Source organism: Mus musculus, chromosome 7 (assembly GCF_000001635.26).
Source record: "Mus musculus strain C57BL/6J chromosome 7, GRCm38.p6 C57BL/6J".
Taxonomy (NCBI): Eukaryota; Metazoa; Chordata; class Mammalia; order Rodentia; family Muridae; genus Mus; species Mus musculus.
The window spans coordinates 138224247-138246592 of record NC_000073.6 but is presented as its reverse complement, the minus strand read 5'-3'; the positions used below and the strand labels follow the sequence as shown (position 1 = coordinate 138246592).

General features: G+C 45.6%; 1 protein-coding gene and 1 long non-coding RNA gene across 2 annotated transcripts in view; one reads left to right on the top strand and one right to left on the bottom strand.

The window, feature by feature from the left end:
- Tcerg1l (transcription elongation regulator 1-like) overlaps positions 1–22346 on the top strand; it is a 188759-nt gene that overhangs the window by 151138 nt on the left and 15275 nt on the right. Inside the window, exon 9 of the mRNA NM_183289.3 lies at positions 16618–16753. Coding sequence (NP_899112.2) covers positions 16618–16753 — 136 coding nt within the window. The remainder of the gene's footprint in view (positions 1–16617; positions 16754–22346) is intronic.
- On the bottom strand, positions 4284–22026 carry Gm51503. Its single transcript, XR_003946894.1, has 3 exons — positions 21729–22026; positions 20983–21213; positions 4284–4501 (listed from the first exon to the last, which is right to left on the bottom strand). It is a non-coding gene; the product is annotated as a predicted gene, 51503 (long non-coding RNA).

The window sequence follows — 22346 nt, the reverse complement described above, 5'->3', positions numbered from 1 at the left end:
TATAGAAAGAGGCTGGGTCTCTCCTGTGTTTGCAGAAGGTGGGTTTGCTCTGTACAAGCAAAGGCAAGCGTTCCTTGATGTGCAGAGGGTAGGCCACCCACCCTGTGTTCACAGAAGTTGAGTCTTCCCCTGTATGTGCAGAGGGTGGGCCTGCCGTGTGTGTTGAAAGAGGATCTGGTTCGTTTGTCTGCCTGTGCCTTGTAGAAGGCAGCCCTGTTGTGTCTGCAGCCCCACCGTGGTGCAGTTTCTTACTACACAGTTTTCTGCAGTGCCCATGACACTTCATGCCCCACTGCATTTTACAAGTGGCACCTCAGAGATCTTGGCACTATATGCATTTGATATTACAGAATATAATCTTGACCTGCCCCTTTAGTATAAATAACATTTTTTTCTACTTTCAAGAGCACTGAAAACCCTCTTGCAAGGGGTAACTGCTGGCCCAATGTGTCATGATATATAGAAACAGGGGCTAAATGATGATGGTGGTGATTCTAGATTCTTCTCCACCCCTGCATTTTTGATGAGCTCTGGCACAGCTGATACCCACTTGGGGCATTCAAACACAGATGGAATTAAATTGATTGTGCCGATAATGTAGGCGCAAATGATACTTCTCCTAAAATTCCCTTGGAGGAGAAATATGTCACAATGACAAGCTTTCAAAACACAAAAGTATTTTAAACTACCTGGTGAGTGCCATTTCCGAAAGCTTGTTATTTACTATTTAGTAGAATGTGTTCCTGATGCAAACTCATCCATCTTCCCCAGGACCAGAAAATTGACTTACTGCTGTGTGTCCTCTTCACGTATGGTGCTTGGCAGCCCTGCCACTTCCTACCTTCTGAGGAGTGGGTCTTTTTACCGTTTGGACCTGCTTTGAGAGTGCTATCTATTTTAGGGAGTTGAGACTTGACTTCAAATTCAAATGGAATCACTTGAGGGAACTCAGCAAAAAGATGTCATCTAGTTTAGAAATCAAAATGGAAGTAACCATGAAACATTATAGGGAAGTTGTCATTGGCATAAATGGCAGCTTACCCCATCCTGAGAAGCCAGGTTTTGTCAGGCAGGAATAGCAGTCCCCACTGAATAGATGAACTTTGTCCTTTAGTTACCATTAGCACTGTGGCTTTGATATAGTTTTGATATTTCCATCACACTGGTATAGATTTCTTCCACTAGGTTGACTAAATGACAGGTCATGTTGCCTCTAACATTTTGGGGTGCAGTTAGTGGCTTTGGATGTACAAAGCTGACTGTCTCCTGCCATAAAAGTGTCAGATCAAGTAGAGTGTTTTGGTGGTGAATCTTGATGATCAACTTTGCAGGATTTAGAATTACCTAGGAGACGCACCTTTGCATGTATCCACAAGGGCATGTCCGGAAATGTTTAACTGTAGGGGTAAGATCCACCCTGAACATGGACAGCAGCATCCCACTGGCTGAGATCCCAGATCTGATTAGAATGGAGGAAGCCAAGGGAGCTCCAGCATTCACCTCTGCTCACCTCCCGACTATAGACACGATGTGAGGAGCGCCTCATCCTCTGCCATCAAGCGTCCCCTGCCATGATGGACCGTGCCCCAAAGCTATGAGTCAAGATCAAGTCTTCCGTCCCCTGATTTTGTTGGGTGTTTTGTCACAGCTGTAAGGAAAATGACTAATATAGGTACCTTTTGATGTCATGGACAACTCTATCTGAAGACCTAAGATGCTAGAATGAGTAAGAAGTGGCCTACCGGTATCTTGTTGCTTTCTCCAAATCTGCCACTATTGATTGACTCCCGGAGACCAAGATTTCCCAGATAGAATTAGAGTGTAAAGTAATTTCAGACCACTTAGGAAGAGATGGGTCCTACAAAGATCATGAGATTCTCTTCCAGGAAATGTATGACTATGATTCATCCTCTTGTAGGTTTTTATTCCGGACATGACCCTAGGGCAAGGGGAGTCCATTCAAAACAAACGAATGTCATCATCCAAAAGACAAACACAAGAATTTAATGGTAACTTTCAATCCTGGGCCAGCCAGGCCAAGATGGGAGGTTTTGAAGCTCCCAGTCCCTGGACAATCCTCAAGCTAAGTCCATCCCTGGAGAGTGTTGTCTGGAGTTCTTGGGAGGTGCTTTCTGCACAATCAGAGAATGGGCGTCTCCCTATCAGTAAGAAGGAGGCCAGCATACAGAGCCTCTGTCCTCACAGTGTACGCTGAGCCCTTCGTCCTACCTCAGTCTCTTAGTTAATTTTCTAAATGCTGTGACAAAACACCGTGACCACAGTAACTTATAATAGAAAGTGTTTATACAGTTCCTGATGATTAGAGGCCACGATGCTGAGCAAAAGCATGGTGGCAGGAAGAGCTGAAAACTCACATCTTGATCTACAAGTAGAAGGCAGAGAGAAGTCATGGTAATAAATAATCAAATCCCCTAGTGATCCACCTCCTTCAGCACAACCATACCCCCTAATCCTTCCCAAACAGTTCCACCAACTGACATACGAGCCTATGGGGGCCATTCTGAATATCAACTGTTGAGTGTGGGAACTGTTTGAAAATGCTGTAAGATGGTGCTCTGAAATAACATCTCTTAAGGTTCTCCTGGATGACAATAGAATTCGATGCCTCTCTGTGCCAGCCCTAGAGATCTGCCTAATTCCCTGGAGACCTTGTGGGAGAAGAGAAAATGTGAGATCCTTTGTAGTCTTCGGCATGTGTAATGATGAACAAATTATTCACCTCCACTTATGTTTTAAGCAGTCTCTTTCACTTAATCCATTCTTTTAAGTGGACAATTGACTCAACCTAGAAATCTGTGGCTTTACAAATGGTGTTGGTCCTGTGCCATGTCACTAGGTGGTCCACGCAGGACCCTTCATTGACATCTGCCTATGAGAAGACTGAGTGCAGAAGCAGGCGTTTGTCATGGATTTCAATTTGTCTTTTTAAAGCTACAACATGAACAGTCCCCTGAATTTATTTGCTTTCTGGAAGTGATAAAGAGATTTATGTGTTCTGTAGATGGAGAGGGGCATTAGCCAGGAGACCGCTGTGTTACAGCCTTTGGTGCCATGACTGGATGTAGGGTTATTATCTTGTGGGTGGGGTCAGGTGAAGTTTTCATTTTCTATCAAGCTTTTCACTTAAACTATGAGGAGTCTGAAATCCGGATGGGATGAAGCCAGTGTAGAATGAGGTCCAGAGTGCTTGGCCTCTCCTTGTTCTTTATTGGTTCCTATCTGTTCCCTGCTTAGCTGCCATCCATCTCACTCTACCCACTGTGTAGTGAGCACTTGACCTTTGTTGTCCCCATGATCTCCATCCTGCCTGGGCAGGGAGCTGACAGGCATCCTCAGGATGATCCAGGCTGGCAAAGAACGTGGAGATAAAATCACGTTACTTCTGATCTTCCATCTCATGAAGAGGATAGCCCATTATAGAATCTCCTCCGAGGGTCTCTGTTCTTCTCTTCAGGTGGTTGTTAGAGGACTCTGGGCCTTCCTGGACTCTGCAGCATAACCCTATGCACATGTAGACCCTTCCCCAAGGCTGTGGAACACCAGCAAGCCACTCTTACATAAAGAAAGGAAACCACTTCTTTGCCACCCCCAAGGTTCTATCTGACTGGTTTGTCAATCTATGTGCAGTAACTTATATACTGGGTCCCAGTCTGGTTCTGATCTGATTGCATCCCCATCTTGCTAGCAGGATGCAAAATTCTGAGATAATGCTGCCAGATGACCACAGTCTCAGTCCCACTATGGTCTGTAGAACTCACCACAACTCAGGAAGGCAGGCAAAGTGAATAGGTGAAGGGACATCTCCAGATGACACGAATCCAGTCCTCCTCATTTGTCATGTGCTGAACAAATAACCATCACCACCTAGTGTTTAGGGTGCATAGGCAGAAGCATAGAGAACAGTCCATGGTCTGGGGTCTCAGGGTTGTGTTGTACTGTGTTTCTAGTTCTGGGGTACTATGTATCCCCTACTTCAGCAGAGCAATTTCCAACTCTACTCTGATCCTGTCTTTTGCATTCTTCCTTCTGTCTGTGATCCAAAGCACTCCCCACCCGTAGAACTCCTTCCCTCCCACCAATTATCAGGCTCCAAGGCCCAGTTTAGCTGCCTACATGGAGAGGGAAAATTTCCGTTGTTTAGCAACTTCCTCCATCAAGACCAGCAGCCCACAGACCCAAAGGACAGTTAGGCTTTTTGAAATTGCTACAACTTTTTTTAAAAATTGCTAGACAGTTTCTTAAGTGAGCAGGAAGTTTGTGAGGTATGTGAAATGGAATACGACAAAGTTCGATGGCCAGTGCTCACGGGAGGGCTGGGGTGTGGTTCCTTTCCAAAGTCCCTTCATTCAGTAATCTTCTTGCAGACTTCAACTAACTAGTCAATGTTTATTGTGTGATTATGGTCTGCCAGGTTATTGAGTTCTACATACATCACCACAGGAATACAGAAGGGTACTGTCCAGTGGGCAAGGATATCCACCTTAAAGAAAAAAAAAGTAAAACAGATTATCAACAGCTCAGCCCAGTGCAAACCCTTCAAAGGCACTATAGCTATGCAGGCCCTCTCTTCTCATCTTCCGTGAAGGGCACTGTGCTTGCCATGTGAGAGACCACTCTGTTTAAGGAAGAGGTGCAATGAGAACTCTAGGTGATCACCAGCCAGCAGGGCAAGAGAGCCAGTATGTGCTCCTGAAGAGGCAAGCTGTTCGAGGGCCTTGCTCAAAGTCAGGATAGCACCAAGGAGAGGGCAGTGTGAGGTGCATTTGTAACACACCGGTTAGGCAGAGCCATTCTAGCAGAGCACACAGCCCTGGAGATGATGGGAAAGAGAAACCAAGCGACTCTCCTGCTAACACTGCTGGATCAGATCCCACAGTGAGGAAGGCAAATGACTACTTCCAATTTCAAAGCCGTGACTATCTTAACTTTAATTACAGAAGAGTTCAACATAGTAAAGAAAATACACCTAACCCTCACAGTGCAATTTTCTTGCTCTCACAACCTCCAATCATCCAAGGAAGAGTCTCAGTGGTGAACTGTGTACATTCAGTTGGCCTGTAGGCATGTCTGGGTATGGGGGAATCTTTAATTCATGACCTCCACAAATACTGTGTAAATTTCATTTGTAAATAATTTAGGATAATGGCTTAATGTAAGCATTAATTAATAATCTTCTGACATTAGTGCGTGGTCTCCAGTCCCAGAGGGTTCAGGTTTCCTTGATTTGTATTTTTTTCTCTTGCAAGCTCATGTTTTGAACAAGGGTCTCAACCAAGTTCAGATCCAGCATACGGTTGATATCTTGCATAAGTTTCTTTTAACCTATGGACTCATGCCATCCAACTCTCCATCTGTCACTTCATTGTCACATTACAATTTCTTTATAAAGCAAGGTACTGTGTAGACTGTGTACCTGGAATCACAAAGACCCAACTTCAGTTTGGTTTATGGTGGGCAGGAATATCACCTGGTGATGCTGAAGAGATCCTTTCACCAGCAGCTGGCCACACCTGGCCATGCCATTCTGGGATGCAGTGGGGATCTGATTTGTTCATACTTTTTGCCCAGACTGTCAAACACTGGTGTCTGAATTCTGCACGTAATAGTTTGACTATTGCTCTTAATATTGTTTTGCTTTTATTGATTATTGTATGAGTTTGTGATGGATGTGGGGAGATACATGCATGGTATGATATATATGTGGAGGTCAAAGGCATGTCTGTTGAGTGGGTTCTCTCCTTTATATGGGTTTCGGGGATCAAGCTCAAATCGTCAGGCTTGTGTGGCAAGTGACTTTACCCACTGGCCTACTTTCTGTTGCTGTGATGAACTATCCTAACCACAAACCTCTGAAGGAAGGAAGGACTTACTTTGGCTTACAGTTCGAGGTATCAGTCCACAATTATTGGGAAGTCAAGAGCAGAGAAAGAATGAATGTCTATATGCCCTCTTGCTTGCTCACTGTTCCCAGCTACGCTTTTCCATCACATAGTGGTAGGATCCTCTGCCAAGGTAAAATGCCACCCTCCTGGGGCTGGGTCTCCCCACATCGATTAAATGAATTAAGACCATCCCTGTATATGCCCACAGGCCAAATCAATAAAGAGAACCCTTTATTGAGACTCTCTCCTCAAGTGATTGTAGATGCTAAGTGCTTGGTGCCTCCCCTCAATGTTAGTTTCCAAAGCAGCCTGTGTGACCCCTGGTGTCCTCTACAGCTGATCTGCTTGTTTGACCTCCTGGGTTTAACATGGTGATGTGTTTAAAATGATGGAAAGAGAAGCTCCATAGCATTATTGTTCTTTGTTGCAGGTTACACTACCCAAATATGGAGGTGTTGGGTTTTTGTTCTTTGTTTTTTTTTTTAATCTGGATCCTTTCTTACCTGTATTTCTTTGTGTTCTGTTGCAACACTGTTCACTTGTTGGAGACTCCCAGCCTTCTCTTTGGGTCTTCTTTACCCTTCACTATGCCAGTTTCTCTGTATCCTGGTCCTTTCCCTTTTTGAATTTAACTATTTCAAAAATATCTATTTGTTTATTACTATGGTGTATATGCGTGTACATGGTCCCCCTGCCCCACCCCTGTGTGTGAGAAAGAGACAGAGACAGAGAGACAAAGGGAAAGAGAGAGGGAAGAAGAGATACAGAGAGAGATGGACCGACAGAGACAGAGATGAGGAAGTCAGAGGACAACTTTGTGGAAGGTTCTCTCTCTTCGCCTTTATCTTCGTTCATCAGGGATTGAACTCAGGCATGTGCCATTGGGCAGCCAAGCCATCTTTACCCACTCACAGGTTATCTCACCGGCCCCTCAACTTCTCTTTCTGTTAAGACACCATCACCTTGCGTTCTGACTACCGTGTTTTTCTGTTCTGTTTCCCTTCTAGTTTTAAACATTTCTTGGGTTTTCTTAGATCCCCTTTCCAGATCTATATTTTTCCAGGTGCCTCCTCCCTCGTGTGTCCTGTTCTTTCTTGTGCTACTATTAAGTAGCGTCTATTACACTCTTTCTAAAATTTTCAGCTCATTCTTTGTAGTTGTGCTTCCCTGGACTCCTGGCTATGCCATCCTTGCTTCCTTACACTATTTTGTCTGTATTCTCATTGGTGTCCTGGGTGTGAGTGGCTTCCATTTGGCTGCCCATGTTGAAGCTGTGTTGTGATGGGGTAAGGTGGGGGTTGTGCACCTGACCTCAGCCCAGCACCTCTCCTGAGTAAGGCACAGTGAGGTCCTGTGTCCTGGCTCTGCGCTCTCTTCCCCACGTCTCCCTTTGCTGCCCCCCTGTGCTTCTGTGTGTCCTAATCTCTCTTCAGCAGATGTTTTACCTGGAAAAGGGGTGTCACAGCCCTGCTACTCCAGCTCCCCAAATATCCCATGGACATTCCTGCAGTTTAGACACTGGAAGCCCTGTTACATCAGCTACAATTTGAAGAGCTTCTTAGGGTAAGCCAGGCCATCTCTAAACTTGGGACTTGGCTCACTATGGGCTTTGGACTGGATGGTGCTCAGAGCCTTAGGGTGTGGAGGCTCCATCTGCCTTTTTCTCAGACAACTGCTGATACTGAAGACCTGGGGGGTATGACCAGGTGGTACCCAGTCACAACTCAGTGTGTCAAGATGTCTTTTTGATGGATTTTTGTTTTCCTTGCAACTCTGTCTGCTTTTGGCTATGGATATAAGGTTTTAAAAAGTGGTCTCTGCCATTCGTGGAGGTTTCTTTCCATTTTAACTTAGATTTCCTATGATCCTTGTATTTTGAGATGCATGTGCCCACAGTCTGCTTCTTTTCTCCAATAGTCCCCAAAAGGTATACAACAAAATAACCACAATCATCACTACCAATACCACCACCACCATCGTGATCATCATCATCACCATCGTCATCATCACTATTATGCTTCCTGGAGGCAGTAGACAGAGTCAGGGAAGCAGAGTTTTTTTTTTATTGTTACATGCTCTGTGAGTGGTTGATCAGTCACTATCAGTAATGCTCCAAGCACCTACTGGTTTCCCCTGGTCAAGACCTGATTGATTGAAAACTTCCTTGGAGGTGCATATAAGCTCCCAAGCAGGCTTGCCTAGGGAGTCTGTGCTGTGTTTTGTTTAGGCTGCAATAGATGTCAGCTGCCCAAACCCACCTTCATGTGTTCCCAATAAGATGCTGTAGGGTCACAGTTGAGAAACACTGGGAAAATCTTCCAGATTAAGCTAATGCAAGCACAAGAGAAGGACAGGAGGGGCACAGGACCTGGCAGAGCCACTCAAGAAGTAGGTGTACCAGCCAGTGCCTGCTGTTTGGTCAGCTATAAAGATGTCTTGCTTCTGGTAGTGCCAGGAGTTAGAGCTGCAGGTTCTCAAGGATTCCACCGAAAGTCAGAAGAGGTCACCACTGCCATCAATCAAATCAGTACCATTTGCAGATCAGCCACTGTCCAAAGCAATTTGAATGCCTTATCTCAACTTAGAGGGCTTGAAACGCAGAGAATTGTAAGCAAAACACTTTTCAGCAGATAGTTCGTGGCCTCTGAATGACAAATGTCCTTGCCTACGGGGCCTCCAGTGTGTTGCAGACCCAGCACAGCTGTGTCCTGACCTCATGCTCCCATCATTCTTCATTCTGTCCTCTTGTCTAGTGTGACACCTGATGCATACTGACATTCATAACCACAAGTCAGCAGATGCAGGAAGAGATGTGACCACCGTGACACACAGGACAGCTGCCCAGCCATGGGAAGCCTGCCTAGCCTGAGGCACAGTAGATACAGGGTTTGGGGAACACTGAGAACCTTCTTTGTAAAGCATCAGGGGACAGTTCTTCATTAGGGACCATCAGGAGGGCTCAAAAGAACACAGCAAAGGGGGATGGGGATGTGTGGTTGTCAATCAAGCAAGACCAGCAATCAGAGAAGTTAAGGCCCTGGATTGGCCCCATTTCTGCTTCTCCAGGAGCACCTTGAGTTCCTCTTACCCAGGAGTTTGTGTCTATGCTAGGCAGAATTTCCTTTATATAACAGCATAGGAGGAGTGGCTCTGCTCAGTCCCTTGGCACTTTTCCAGATTATAACTGTGCCCGGGCCCCACAAGTGTAAATTTTGCCTATGGCCATGATCCACCCGAAAGAGGCATCGGCTTTGAGTCCCTACCTGAACGGTGCGATATGCGTAGTTGGGCGGAACTGAGGTTCCCTTGCTCTGGTCTTTTCCAGAGCCCCAGAGCCACAGATTGATGCGCAGACCTGCTTTACAGCTGCCAGAAGCCTTCCCCTGCACAGCGCAGTGTGGAGGCTAAATGCCTGACACAGAGATCGCTCAAAGTGCGCTACATCTGAAGATCATTTGTTACGCTGCACACGATACGATGTCTGAGGCCCCATAAGGCAAAAAGATTCACGGAAACTTTGATTCCTGCAGAATTTTATATTGTGTCTAACACCGGAGTTACAGGCTGATGATATTTTGATGATAAATTCCCAGGTATCTTTGCTGGAAGACAGAATAATTCTCCCCATTTATTAAGTCAAATAAAAGGGGATGTGTTCCCAGAAGGACAGAGGCTGGAACTCATTTGAGGAAGAGCTAATGTGGATAGCCAGAAGCCATCATAGCTAATGAGGGCAAAGAATTATCACCAGTGCCCCCATCATAATCACTATTGTGATTATATTTATATATGCCTATGGATAGAGTGGAACAGTGAGGACTGGGGCTTATCCTCATTCACCATTATCCCTGTTCATCATTCCTATCATTGTCATTATCACCATCTCCATCATCATGGTCACCATCATCACCATCATTATCACCATTATCAATATCATCACCATCATCAACATCGTTGTTACCATCATCAACATCATTGTCAGTATCATCATCATTGTCATCCTCTCACCATCACTGTGATCATCATCACCATTGTTGTCACCATCATCTCCATCATTGTCACCACCATCAACATCATGCCACCATTAATTTCAACATCATTGCAACCATTACTAACAGCATCACCATAGTTACCATTATCATTACCATTATCATCACCATTACCACCATTGCCAAATTACCAGAAGCATCACCATCATCATTACCAGCATCACCATTGTTATCAAATTCCAGATCAACACCATTCACAGACTACCCACTGGACTAAACCATTTAACTATATGATATTAATTTAAAGAGGGTGTTATACAGAGAGTTGTAAATAAACACCAGACATTTTTGTTTTATTTAATTTTCCAAAATCTCAAGTGGCAGATACTATCAGTATTAAAGCTTTATAAATAAGATGAACACAATGAAGAAACAGAGTTCAGGGGGAGACTTGCCTGAGATCTTACTACATTTTAGGGCGGGGTGTAAGGTGTGTGAGATGGCAGAGAGCAAACTACTAATTAGTGCCCAATATTCTTCCTCTCACCCCACAAGGTGAGTCCTGTGTTATTGCTAGTGGGGGCATAAAGACAGTAGGAATGGAGAATTAAATGTGCATCTTGGCAGAGATCTCTCGTGGACCACACTGGGATTTCCAGCCTTGAGCCCTGATGCTTCTCTCTTGGTTCCTGCCTTATATGCAACAGTGAAAACTCAGAACTAGGGTACATTTGCAAAGATAATTTCATCTCATAAACTCCTTTGATTACTCTCATTGGTGACAGTAGAACCCCATGGCCACACATTCAGAAGACTTACACACTGCAACAGTCATTGCACACTGCCCAGCTTCTTCATTCACCAGTCTACAGTGCTAAGACAAAAGCTGGGATAGGGTTGAGTAGTGAGGACTGGGACTTATAGATGTCACGGGAAGGAAAGCTGAAGACACCAAAATGTACTCTTTAAGAAGTGGACCTGGAATTGTGCTTCATTCAGTGTCTTCAAGGAAGTTGCAATCACAAAGTCAAATCCCACAAGAATTTACTCACTAACTGTCACTAATGAGATACAACAATACCTTCACTGCCCACTGGCACCCAGGGACTGTGTTCTGTCTGCAGTTGTAGACTATAGATGTGGAAATGGCTTTTTAAGAAAAACAAGATGTGTCACCATCTTGCAGAGAGACTTCATTACTGGGACAAAAGAGTTCAGCTTCTCAAGACAGGTCCCATGTATCATAGAGACAGCCAGGTGACATGCAAAAGCTGAGTTAGAGCTGGATGGACAGGATGACATCTGAGAAGAAAGAGCATGTGACAAAGATGTTCAAGGGAAGCAGGAGCAGAGTACATGGACTGTATGGAGAAGTTTGTGAGTGATGCGGACAAGAGAGGCTTGTGGCTCCTGGCTCAAGGTTATGCGCAGAAGACACACATGAGAGTTACAGACATGGGCCATGAGGCCTAGAATGAAGGGCACACTGACCCTGTAATGATAGAAGCTAGAAGACACCAGGGAAACTGAGAAACACTGGGGATCCTACAGTTGAGCAGAGACACATCAGGAGAAGCTGAAACCAGCACAGCTAAAAGTGAACTCAGTACCAATGACCAGAGAGCCTGGGTGCTCACTTCTGGTGGCATAAAGTGGTGGTGGTGATGTCTGGAAATGTCTGCCCTGTACGCCATACCCCAAGTCACTGGAATGCTGATTTCCAGCCCAGATTCTCTCAAGCTGACCACAGAAAGGAGCTGTGCTAATCTCAAAAAGCCCTAGTGTCTCACCCAGTGAAGACCGGCCTTGCTGTGTTCTACTGCTGTGTTGAGAAAGAGGAAGGGTAACAAATATGATGTTAGTACATCCTAGGTGGCCTTTTACAGCTCAGCATCCAACAGTAAGCCCTTAAATACATCCAATCAAAGCATAAACAGAGCACAAACACTGGGAGGAGGGGAAGGCATCCCAGGCAAATTCACATCGACCTAGTGTCCACATGACAGAGAAAACCAAGTGTCTGGGTCTGGCTATAGTAGCAGAACCATGCCATTCACCTTGCAGGAGGGCTTCTAGTGGGATTCCTGTTTGTCCACACCTCCTGATCAGATTGCACATCCTTGTGTTGATGGATCCGTCACCACTCGGGGTGGTGAATGGTTTTAAATATCCACCAAGGAAAGAGCCATTCAGGAATTATTTTATATCTAGAAAATCATATCTGAAATTCATTTGAAGAGACATAGGTGGGCCCAAGTTCTGCAAAATCTGGACAGTAAATATGTTTGTGTCCCAGGGCAGATCAACTAAGGTTTCCAGAGCTATTACTGAGGCCTTTCCCTGGACGCCATGCGTCAAGGCTAACCAGACCAAGCAAAGAAGGCTTTCAGGACTAGGGAAGCTTACAGCAGCCTATTTCCTTGGGATCCTCATATCTATGAGAATGAAAAGTCAAATTCCTTCTGGTTGACCAAGGAGGCTGTAGAGAAGTGATTCCTGTTAACCTTAGCCCTGCCCTCTTATGAGCCCTCCCACCCAGGTATCTCTTGTACCCTTTGGAACATTCTTACATGCCATTCTCTTGGGTCTGAAATGTTCTTCTGGGTACCCACGGGACTCCTCTTTGCAGCATTTGTTCTGGCAGCAGCCCCAGACCCCTCCCCCACTCTAGGTTTCTTTACTGTTTAACTTCTTTAATGTTTAGTGTCTCGAAGTACACCAGTTTCTCATAAGGAGCTTGCTCTTCTGTGTCCTGTCCATAGAAAAAGTGCCTTAGTGGGGAGGACCATTAGCTTGGTGCTGGGAGCAGGATTCACTGCAGACCCAGGAGACTGTGAAAACTAGGACTCATGTGCTATTGGATGTAGCCTTTCAGTTAGTAATTCCGGTCTAGCCTCATGATGGCTATGCGGGAGTCAGAGGACTCTGTGGTGTCTAGATCCTGCCACACACAGGTGGACTGGAAAGGCTGTGACAAGCCTCCCAAAGTCCTGCATTGTAGAACAGGGGTCACTGGGCCTAATTGTGGTCACACCTTTCTGACCCACACCTGGGTGTTTTACACATTTGTCCAATATCCATATCAACTTTCATAAGATAGCTCAAGCCCCCAGATCAAACAATCTGTCCCAGCATGGTGGCTCCTACAGCAGACACCAATTGCAAGTGGCCTTAGATGTCATTATCCACATCTGTTGCTATAACTGAGTATCAGAAACTAGGCCACTTGTAAGGAATTGGAGATTAATTTTGGTCACAATCAGGTTTAAGACCTGATTCCTGATTAGACTGACTTTTGACAAACTGTGGAAACTCTGAATTCTGTGATGTCACAGGGCAGCACGAGGGGACACAGAGTACACTTGCTACTCCAGGAATCTTCATAATAAAGCCAGCTGCTTACACCATTACTTGACTTCATCTAACTGTAACCACCCATGGAAGGGCCTGCTTGACCCACTGTCTGTTCACATATCAACAGCAATGTGATGAGGCTATCTGCTCACATATCCACATCTGTCCACACATGTGGCAGCTCCTTGACCATCCCTTAGGTTTACTAATTTTCCAAAACATTACAGGACTCACCAAAAATGACATACATGTATACACATAGTGAGGGGTCAGAGCTGAAGCCCTCTAGTAGCAGGATGTAGTGAAATGTGCCTGGGGTGGGCCTCTGGCTGACATTCCCAACCCTGTGTCATTCCAACAACTTTGCAGAAACATGAGACCTTTGGGTGGCCATTATCCAGGGTGGGGCAAGAGAGGAGAGAAACTGTTGTTGTCTCAGGCTACTGCAGCCAAGGGTTATCACCTTGTAAAGAGAAGAGCTAGTGTCTGCTTGACAGTGCTGCCAAGACAGTGGCTGCCCTGATGTTTACTGTCTCTATGGGATGGAGTTAACAGGACCCCACTGCATCACAGAGTCATACTGTAGAAATGCCAAGATCATCTTGCTAGAACTTCATATCTCACTGAAAATAAGAAGACCCAGAGATTTCTACAGCTTGGCCAGGGGTGTTCATGAGGCAGCCTCACTGTGAGATGCAGGGCACACTGAACATGACATGTTCATATCGGTGCTTTCCCCTGAGCCTATCACATCCATGGAACTCTCCACTAGAGTTAGCATTTTCCCAGAGAGCAGCTCTCTCTACACAAGGCGGTGACCTCACCGTTGCAGTGGCTCAAGGCAACCATCATTTCTCGCAAGTTCAATCCTAAGGTTTCATTCCCAAAAAGCTGCTGGTATAATAGGGTAGTTGGGATGTCATCCAGAGGCCCAGTCCAAGAACACCTATACTAGGTCATACTACACTGGAACTTCAGCTGTGACTCCCACTGTGGCTTGCGTGTATGCACCTCTCCTCAATCCAGGCTCACCAGAGTACATGGCTTGGGTGAGTGAGCCACCTGGCTTGCCCCAAATTCTCTGTATATGATGCAGTTCAGGTCACATTGAGAACACATGGATGTGAGGAGGTGGCAGGTTTAGTTAACAATGAGGGAGTGACCTTTACCCTCCAGGAGCTCATGAGATGGGTCACCCCACATTTGAGAATAGGCCCCATGGCTTTGCCTGACTGACTCTCTATCTCTAGTCTATACATTTTTCCATGTAGGTTGTATGACAGAGGACATTGATGAGATGGGCTAGTGACTCAGGCTTACAGAGTGAACTGAGCCCTCCCAGACTATAACAGACAGCAGTTTGGGTGTTGCCATTTGGTTGCCTAGGCAACTAGTTTAGCCTTTGGATGGCCCCACAGGGAGAACCTGGGTGAAGGAGGCATCTGAAAGGTTGTGGGTAATCTTGATGTACCCAGAGTGCTGGGCTGAGAAACAGCCATGGGTACACAGAGCCTGCAGGGATAGAGATGGTCACCTCAGTATCTTTCTGCCTAAGAGGAAACAGGAGGGAGTAGTATTTTCTTCCTTGGAGTTGGGAGACTATGGGTTGCTGGTACCTGGAGTTAGGGAAACATCTCTGTGGGTGAAAGGTTGAACAAAACCAGCCCCTCTTAAGTCCACAGTTTGAGAGGGGTTGAGCTAGGACATTTTTCAAAGCAAAATATGGAACAAGTGCAATTTCTGTCCAGCCATTTACCTGACACCAGAACAACATGCCATGCTAGGTACCAAGTTGTGTGCTCGGGTGACTTTCTTTCTGGGCAAAACTCAGAATGAGCAAGCATTATCATCCACAGAAAGCAGTCAGCCTTACCTTTTATTAGAGGTACAAAGCCCATTCCAAAGCGTGAACACAGACATACGCTCAGGTCTTGGTATTTGCCTCTGACCAATCCAGGCAAACCGAGAGCCCCATACTCTGGAAGGCATCCAGTAGCTCTGAACAAAATATTTTGTAGGATAAGCAATAGCAGAAGATCATGATGTGCTCAAGGTACAACAATATAAGCCTTGTTTCCACACTTCTATTTTGGGCTAATGAAAACTTACTACAAAGAAATCCTAATTATATCTTTGCCGTGCCGTCATAGAAGCAGCAAAGACTGTACATTTCCCTGAAACAGCTGATCTATAAATAAAACCCCTCATACGTTCAGCACCCCTTGTTGTCCCTTCACAAATTTTCCACTAGTTTGGAATAATCTACACTGCAGCCCTATGAGCCAAGACCCTTGTTAGGCACAGAGTACTGAATGCTCTCTGCACATGCTAGATGCAACAACAAACTTAGCTCCATAAAGCGTAGCTCCATGTGTCTACCACATGTGTACTTCTGATGGTGTGGGCAGTCTGTCTTCAGTGTTGTCTATGTGACCTCAACTTACCATCACTGGCCAGCTTGACCTGGGAGCAGCAAGGACAAGTGTGCTGCTGAGAGGGGTGCCTGGTGTTGGGGCTGTCCCAGCAACAAAACAACTCCGCTAGTCATTTTGAACAACCACTGCCATGGACCTGACTAGAGACAGATATGGAACTTGAGCTGGGGAATGGACCCTAAGAGGAACCAGGGTGGTCAGGGTAAGGCTGAAGTCAGGATTGCAGAACAGGGCACGAGCCAACTGCATCCTACATGATGAGGGTGTCACTGTAGCTTATCTGGGAGGAGAAGCCACTGTGTGGAATTATAGTACCAACTTTGGTCAAATATTTTCTTCCAATGTAGACACTAGCCCTATGAGCCTATGAAAAGGAACCCAGGGGTTTCTAGAATAAGGCGCGTGCTATGAAAAGACCTATCTGGGGCCCTGCTGCCTTGACAAGCACACCCAAAGTGGTACTTCAAAAGAGTGGACCTCCCTTTTCGATCGTCCACCTGTCCTCCAGGCATTTCAGAGACAGGTCTGTGAGTCTGCCCCTGCCTTCACCTTCTTGGGACTTGGAGCTGTGGGCCAGGCCTTCAGTCTCAGTCTCCTCTCACAACACAGCAAAGCCAGTTGCCTTTTAAGGCAAGTCTTTCTTCATATCTCTCTCTCTCTCTCTCTCTCTCTCTCTCTCTCTCTCTCTCTCTCTCTCTCTCTCTCTCCTTGTTTTGTTTGTTTGAGACAATGGCTCACTCTGTAGTTTAGGCCTCACCCTCATGGCAATCCTGCTACCTCAGCCTCTCGTGAGCTGAGACTGTAGACTTGAGCCACCAGATCTGACTCGAGGTTCTTTGTTCCATGAAGAGTTCTCTCAGGAGGATTTAAGGTTTCTATGGGAACCATTTGGATCTCCTTGGGCACGGTATAACTCTGTGGTTTGTGCCCCTGAAGGACTGAAAGCTGCGAGGGCCCTGGACCAGAAGACACCCATCAAGTGGACAAGGGACCGCAGACACCACCCCCACAGATTCTCCTGCCCCTGGAAGAGCGTGTGACCCATTTCCGAGACATGCTGCTAGAGAGAGGGGTAAGAACACAGAACGATCATGAGGGGATAGTGGGGAAGAGCAGGGCTCTGGGAGGGGGAGGGAGTTTGGGAAGGCCTGGTTTACAAGGCATGGGCTGCTGGGATGACATAGAGGTAGTAGCCAGTGTGTGAAAGATTCCTGCCATCCCCAGGCTAGGTTTCAGGGCTCAAATCTCATGGATGACTCCCTATGGGTATCTTAACCCCACAGGGAATCTCACACCTCTGAATTAATTAGACAGTTTTTAAGTAAAGCGATTTCTGAATCTCATTTTGAGTGGAAGGAACTGCATGTGAACCCCCTTACAAGGACTTTTATTTCTTACATTGGCTTTCGGGCACAAAATGAGCCAATACAATATTGTAGCCCAGTTGGATTTCTTCACCGAGTGCAGCTGAACACAGAAGGCAGTAATGAAGTCTGTGTGAGGGTAATTGTAATGACTATGGTAATGGCCTTGTGAATCCAAAGCAAATTCCTAAACTCTGCAGTGGCATGCTTCTCCCTGCCAGGTTGTCTCCTGGAGACACCTTTGCCTTCTCTGCAGCAGATACAGAGAGGGCACAAAGGAGGAATGTGGGGAGAGGGCAAAGGCTGGACCATCACTCCCACAGCAGGCGGGGCTCAGCTGGACACTGGGTGCCGGCCAAAGAAAGGAGGACCAGAGGCAGGGACGGCTCCTCAGGACGCTAGCAGAACAGTGTATTCACCCCCACCTACCCATCAGGTAGTTTTCTTTTGGCATTGTGAACAGGAACATGTGTACCTCTTTATGTACCTGTCATGTGAAATTAAACCTCAGTTTTTGGCTTCAAAAACCGGAAGGGCCAAAGGTGACAGGGTATGAATGGGTTCAGGTCACTCACTCATGTCTAGCCTTAACAGCGGAGCCCAGTGGTAACTTGATTGTGCAAGACTTCAGCCGTTTCCTTCACTCAAGCATCCTCCTCAGTCTGCCCTGGGACACTCCATGTGGGCTCCCGTCCCTGTCATGGTACAGCTGCTTTTGCCATGACAGACCCCAGGGCACAACAGATACACTGGACCCCGTTTCCCTGGGATTTCCTGGGTGTCCTGTGGAGGCTGTTTAAGCTGTCACTGGCATCTTACTCATGTGCATGCAACTGACTCCTGCAAGCGTCAGAGGAGCCCATGGATTGTGTGAGGAAATATTTGTTCCCTGAAAGGGCTGTTGTTGGTTTTCCAGAAACTGCACTCTTGCCCCACAGAACAGACCCAGAATAGTGTAGGAACCATTAGGAGAATAAACCATGCATCCATCTCCCCCAGGGCCGAGTGCCTGAGTTTAGCTCTGTGACCTCCAAGATACCTTGAGATACTCTCATGCTATTGAACTCTCTCAACCTCCCACCCACTACTCTGAACAGCTTCCAGCCATGAAGACTCTATCTGATCATTTCTACAGGGTCTGAGCCAGCGGGATCAGCATGGTACCATGAACTATTTTTAAAATTTATTTATTTATTTATTTATTTATTTATTTAGTGAGTGTGTGTGTGCATGCACACACACACACGGGACACAGGACACACGTTGAAGTTATAGGACAACTTGATAATGTCTGTTCTCTCTTTCTACCTTGTGGACCCTGGGAATTGGACTCAGGTCTTGCGGCACCATAGCAAGAACCCTTAAGCCATCTCTCTGGTCATGAACTTTTGAGAAATACAAGGGGAAATGTCACTCGATCCTTTTGTCTAAACTTCAACTTTTAATTTTGGAAACCATGGAGTCCAAGTTCTTAAATGCAGTCTCCCAACAACTTGCAGGGATAGCAGTAGGGCTGGCATTGCCTTCCTGGGCAAGGGCTAGTTGGGGTAAGATCACAGGACCCTCAAGGCTTCCAAAGAGCTTTGCAGGAGAGACTTTACTAATGATATTTCAGTGCATGCTTAGCTCACCAGGGTGGGCGATTCAGCACAGTGTCTGACTTTGAGAAGCTCGTATGAAAATCAGCAAGAACAATAGATGCGTGAGAATCGGTGTCTTGGTGCTGCACTGACTCCAAAAAGGCCCACGAACCCCTTCAGTTCTCGAGCAGAACAGGCCAATCTAAGTTTACTGCCCCGTCATAAAGTAAGGCTACCACCCACAATACTCAGACTTTATAAAATATGCCAGCCAATTTCATAAGTCACTCGTGCTCATGAGAATTTGATAGCTGAGCCCAGGAGACTTCTAGCTGCTTAAAGAATGAGCCGTAGAAAGGTCACGCTTTATGGACTGAGTGATTAACAAGATTTTTATATTGCATTTGCTGAGTACTTAGTTCAGAAACCTGTGTGCTTGTGGAATGATGAAGCCAGGCATGGAGGATTTCTAATACTTTCAAAAGACAGGTCTTGGGTTTTCCCAGGGGATTATGGGCTGGGGAGGGGCTCTAGTTATGGGCTTTCGTAGCCGGCAGGAGATGGCTCAATAAAGGTTTCTGTTTTATTTATTTAGTTCTTGTACAAGCACAAATCACAAGGGGACTTTTTTTTAAAGCTCTATTTAATTGAGTAGCAGGTTGCTGGTTTTCTCCTGCCTGTTTAGCTGAGTCCATGGGAGGAGGGTGTTGGGAGTGTCTCTTTCTATAGCAATCTTGGTGCTCAGTGCCTGGGCTGAAGAGAGATGTCCTTTTCAGAGTGCTGGACCTAAACAAAAGTAGGGGCTCAGAGCTGCCTCTGGGTACTCCCAGAATCAGCCTTTCTGAAGAAGTGAATGTCACAGACACTGGCTGACAACACAGCCAGCTCCAGGAGAGGCCCTGGAATTTGAGTTCACAATTATGTTGAAATACAGAAAAGATTGATTAATAGGCACGCTCATCATATAGTGGCTATTGATCACCAACAGGCAGGATCGCTATGGAGTCCTTCTGAAGCCGCTGTGGACAGTGTGGAGCAGACAGAGGCTCCATAGTTAGTCCTTCAGTTTAAAGACAGAGGGCACATGCTACCCACCCCAAGTGTCTGCATATTGGCATCAGCCCTCAGCCTGTTGCATGTCTGTGTGTCCTTTCTAAGACACACAGCATATGCCTATCATCCCTGGAGAGATTCAGCAGGCCATGGGCTAGGATGGTGCTGAAAGGAGGGGGTTATTATCATGGTCACAGGAGAAGACGCCGTGCGTAAGTGATTCTAAGGGCAGGTGCATGTGCTATGCAATGGCCCTTGACTTTTAGGGGGAAGCTCTCCTACTCCATGTTCTTGGGGCGGGTCTTGAGTATCGTGAGCATGGAACCTTTTGCTAGTAAAATAAATGGTATAACCCATGCTTACCACGCAAAATAAGAGGTGAACATACCAAACTGTTTTTAGTAAATTAACCAATTTTGCATAACTGTACTAAGATCAGAAAGCCAACATAAATCTTTCCCTAAAAGGGGATTATTCACCAGTGGAATATACTTAATTTCAGACTTTTTTTCCCTAGAAATGATTTTTAGGTGATGGGACATGCGTATAGTATGTGCATGGCCCTGGGTTTCTATGCCCAGAACCTCAAAAATATAAAATAAGATTTAAAGAGACTTTTTAAAAAAATCAAGAGTGAAGACTTTTATAGTATATCTGATACTGAGTTACAATTGGACACACTTGAACCAATTTCTTCTTAGTCAATCCCATATGATTCAATGTTTACAAATGTATGTACATACTATCTGTTCTTGTAAGTAGCTCACAATTAAATTAGTATGAACTTTTATGAAATCTCTCTCTCTATCTCTCCCTCTCTGAGTGTGTGCGTATGTGTGTGTGTGTGTGTGTGTGTGTGTGTGAGAGAGAGAGAGAGAGAGAGAGGGAGAGAGAGAGAAAGAGAGAGGAGAACTTCATAAAACTAAGCATTGAGCTACCTACCTAAACCTGGAAAATATTCTTGGTAAATAATGGACTATTTTATGGAATACTATTTATGGTCAATTTAGAAAGCCTGGGTTTCAATTCGTGTGGTGTATTTTCCAACTTTGCTCTTTAAATAATATACATTTTATCTACACATATATAAATGTATGTGTGCAAACGTATGCCCGTGCATGTGTCCATGATTTATTTCCTTCTGAATATAAACATTTGACTTCTGTTACAACATCATTTTTGAAGAGGCTATTTTAATTCAGTCTAGTCTCCCACTAGCAATGTCTGAGAACTCCCAAGAGTTCATTTTGCCAGCACACTCGACCAGCACTGAATAGCAAGAAGGTTAAATATTTGCCACTCACTGTTGTTTAAAATCCTTTGGTCCATTCATTTCTCTTGGCCTCTGTGCTCTCATTCCTCTCTCTGGATTTGACCACACAGAGCCTCAGGTGTGCCAGGGCCTTCTTTCTAGAAGCAATTGGATAAAGCTGTAACCCATGGGGAACCATGGTCACCTGTTCTGGTTTCCAGATGTTTCCAGATCATTTCCCTAATGTGAAAATAATCCTCAGATCGAACGAAGTCAGCTGGGTCTGAAATAAACGGGTATAATTTTATTAATAAAAATACAAATAATTGCCAAAGCTATTATTTGGCAAGACAGCAAGCATCAGAGGCGGGGCTCAGAGTGGTATGCTCCAGTGTGAGGACTGCACATCCTTACTGGTGGCAGCTCTGTCTTGTGGCCCAACCTTTACTTCCACATTTACCTATAGTTCATCTGGACTTATCTGGGCTCAGGTCCACCCCTGTTTATACTCCCTGAGGCCCACTCCCACCCAAGGAAAAAAAAAAACACACTTCCCTGAAGTTAAGGGAGGAGTCTTGTGAAAACTCTAGGAGTCTCCAATGCTCTGAGGACCACAGGTTACTGACTCAGCTGTGCATTCTGCACTCCCTTCTTGGATACATAGTCTGTGGCAAGCCCTTGGGCAAGCACTGTGCTTAAGAGACCTCAAACAGAGACCATAACTTCACCTTCAGCAGAAGGTGGCCTTCCCATACTAGGCCTGATTCTTTTGTGCCATCTACAACCACATATACTTACCAGGGACATAGGGCCATACACAGCAGTCCTTCAAACATGCTCGGAGAGTCCAGTAAAAAAAAGCATCATTCAAAAGAAACAAGATTCTGTCCCTACAGAGCCTGCAGAATGTTAAGGTGACAGGCCACAGGAAAGGGACATTGAGAAGGCCCAGGAAGGCAACGAATGCTCCTCCAAACTGAAGCCTTTTCCTGTGGAATTGGAATCTTTACAACTTATATTCATTGTCTTCCTCATTGCTGTAACAAAATACCTGAATAAGGCAACTCAAGAAAGAAGGAAAAGGCTATTTGGGCAAAGGGTTTGAGGATAGAGTCTATCACGATGGGGAAGTAAAGAGGCAGGAGGAGCTTGAGGCCTCTGATTGCACCACCTTCTCAATCATGAAGCAAAGAGTAGACAGGAAGTAGGGCTGGGCTATAAAATGTCACACCCCATCTCCTGTGACTCACTTCCCCCAGCAAGGCTCTACCTCCTAAAAGCTTCACAGTGTTCCAAAACAGCACCATCAGCTGATGACCACATACACATGAAACGTGTGGGAACACTTCACATTCAAATTCCAACAGAGCTAATGGTAGACATGTCTGTGAGCCCTTCTCGAGCATGGCCAAGTTT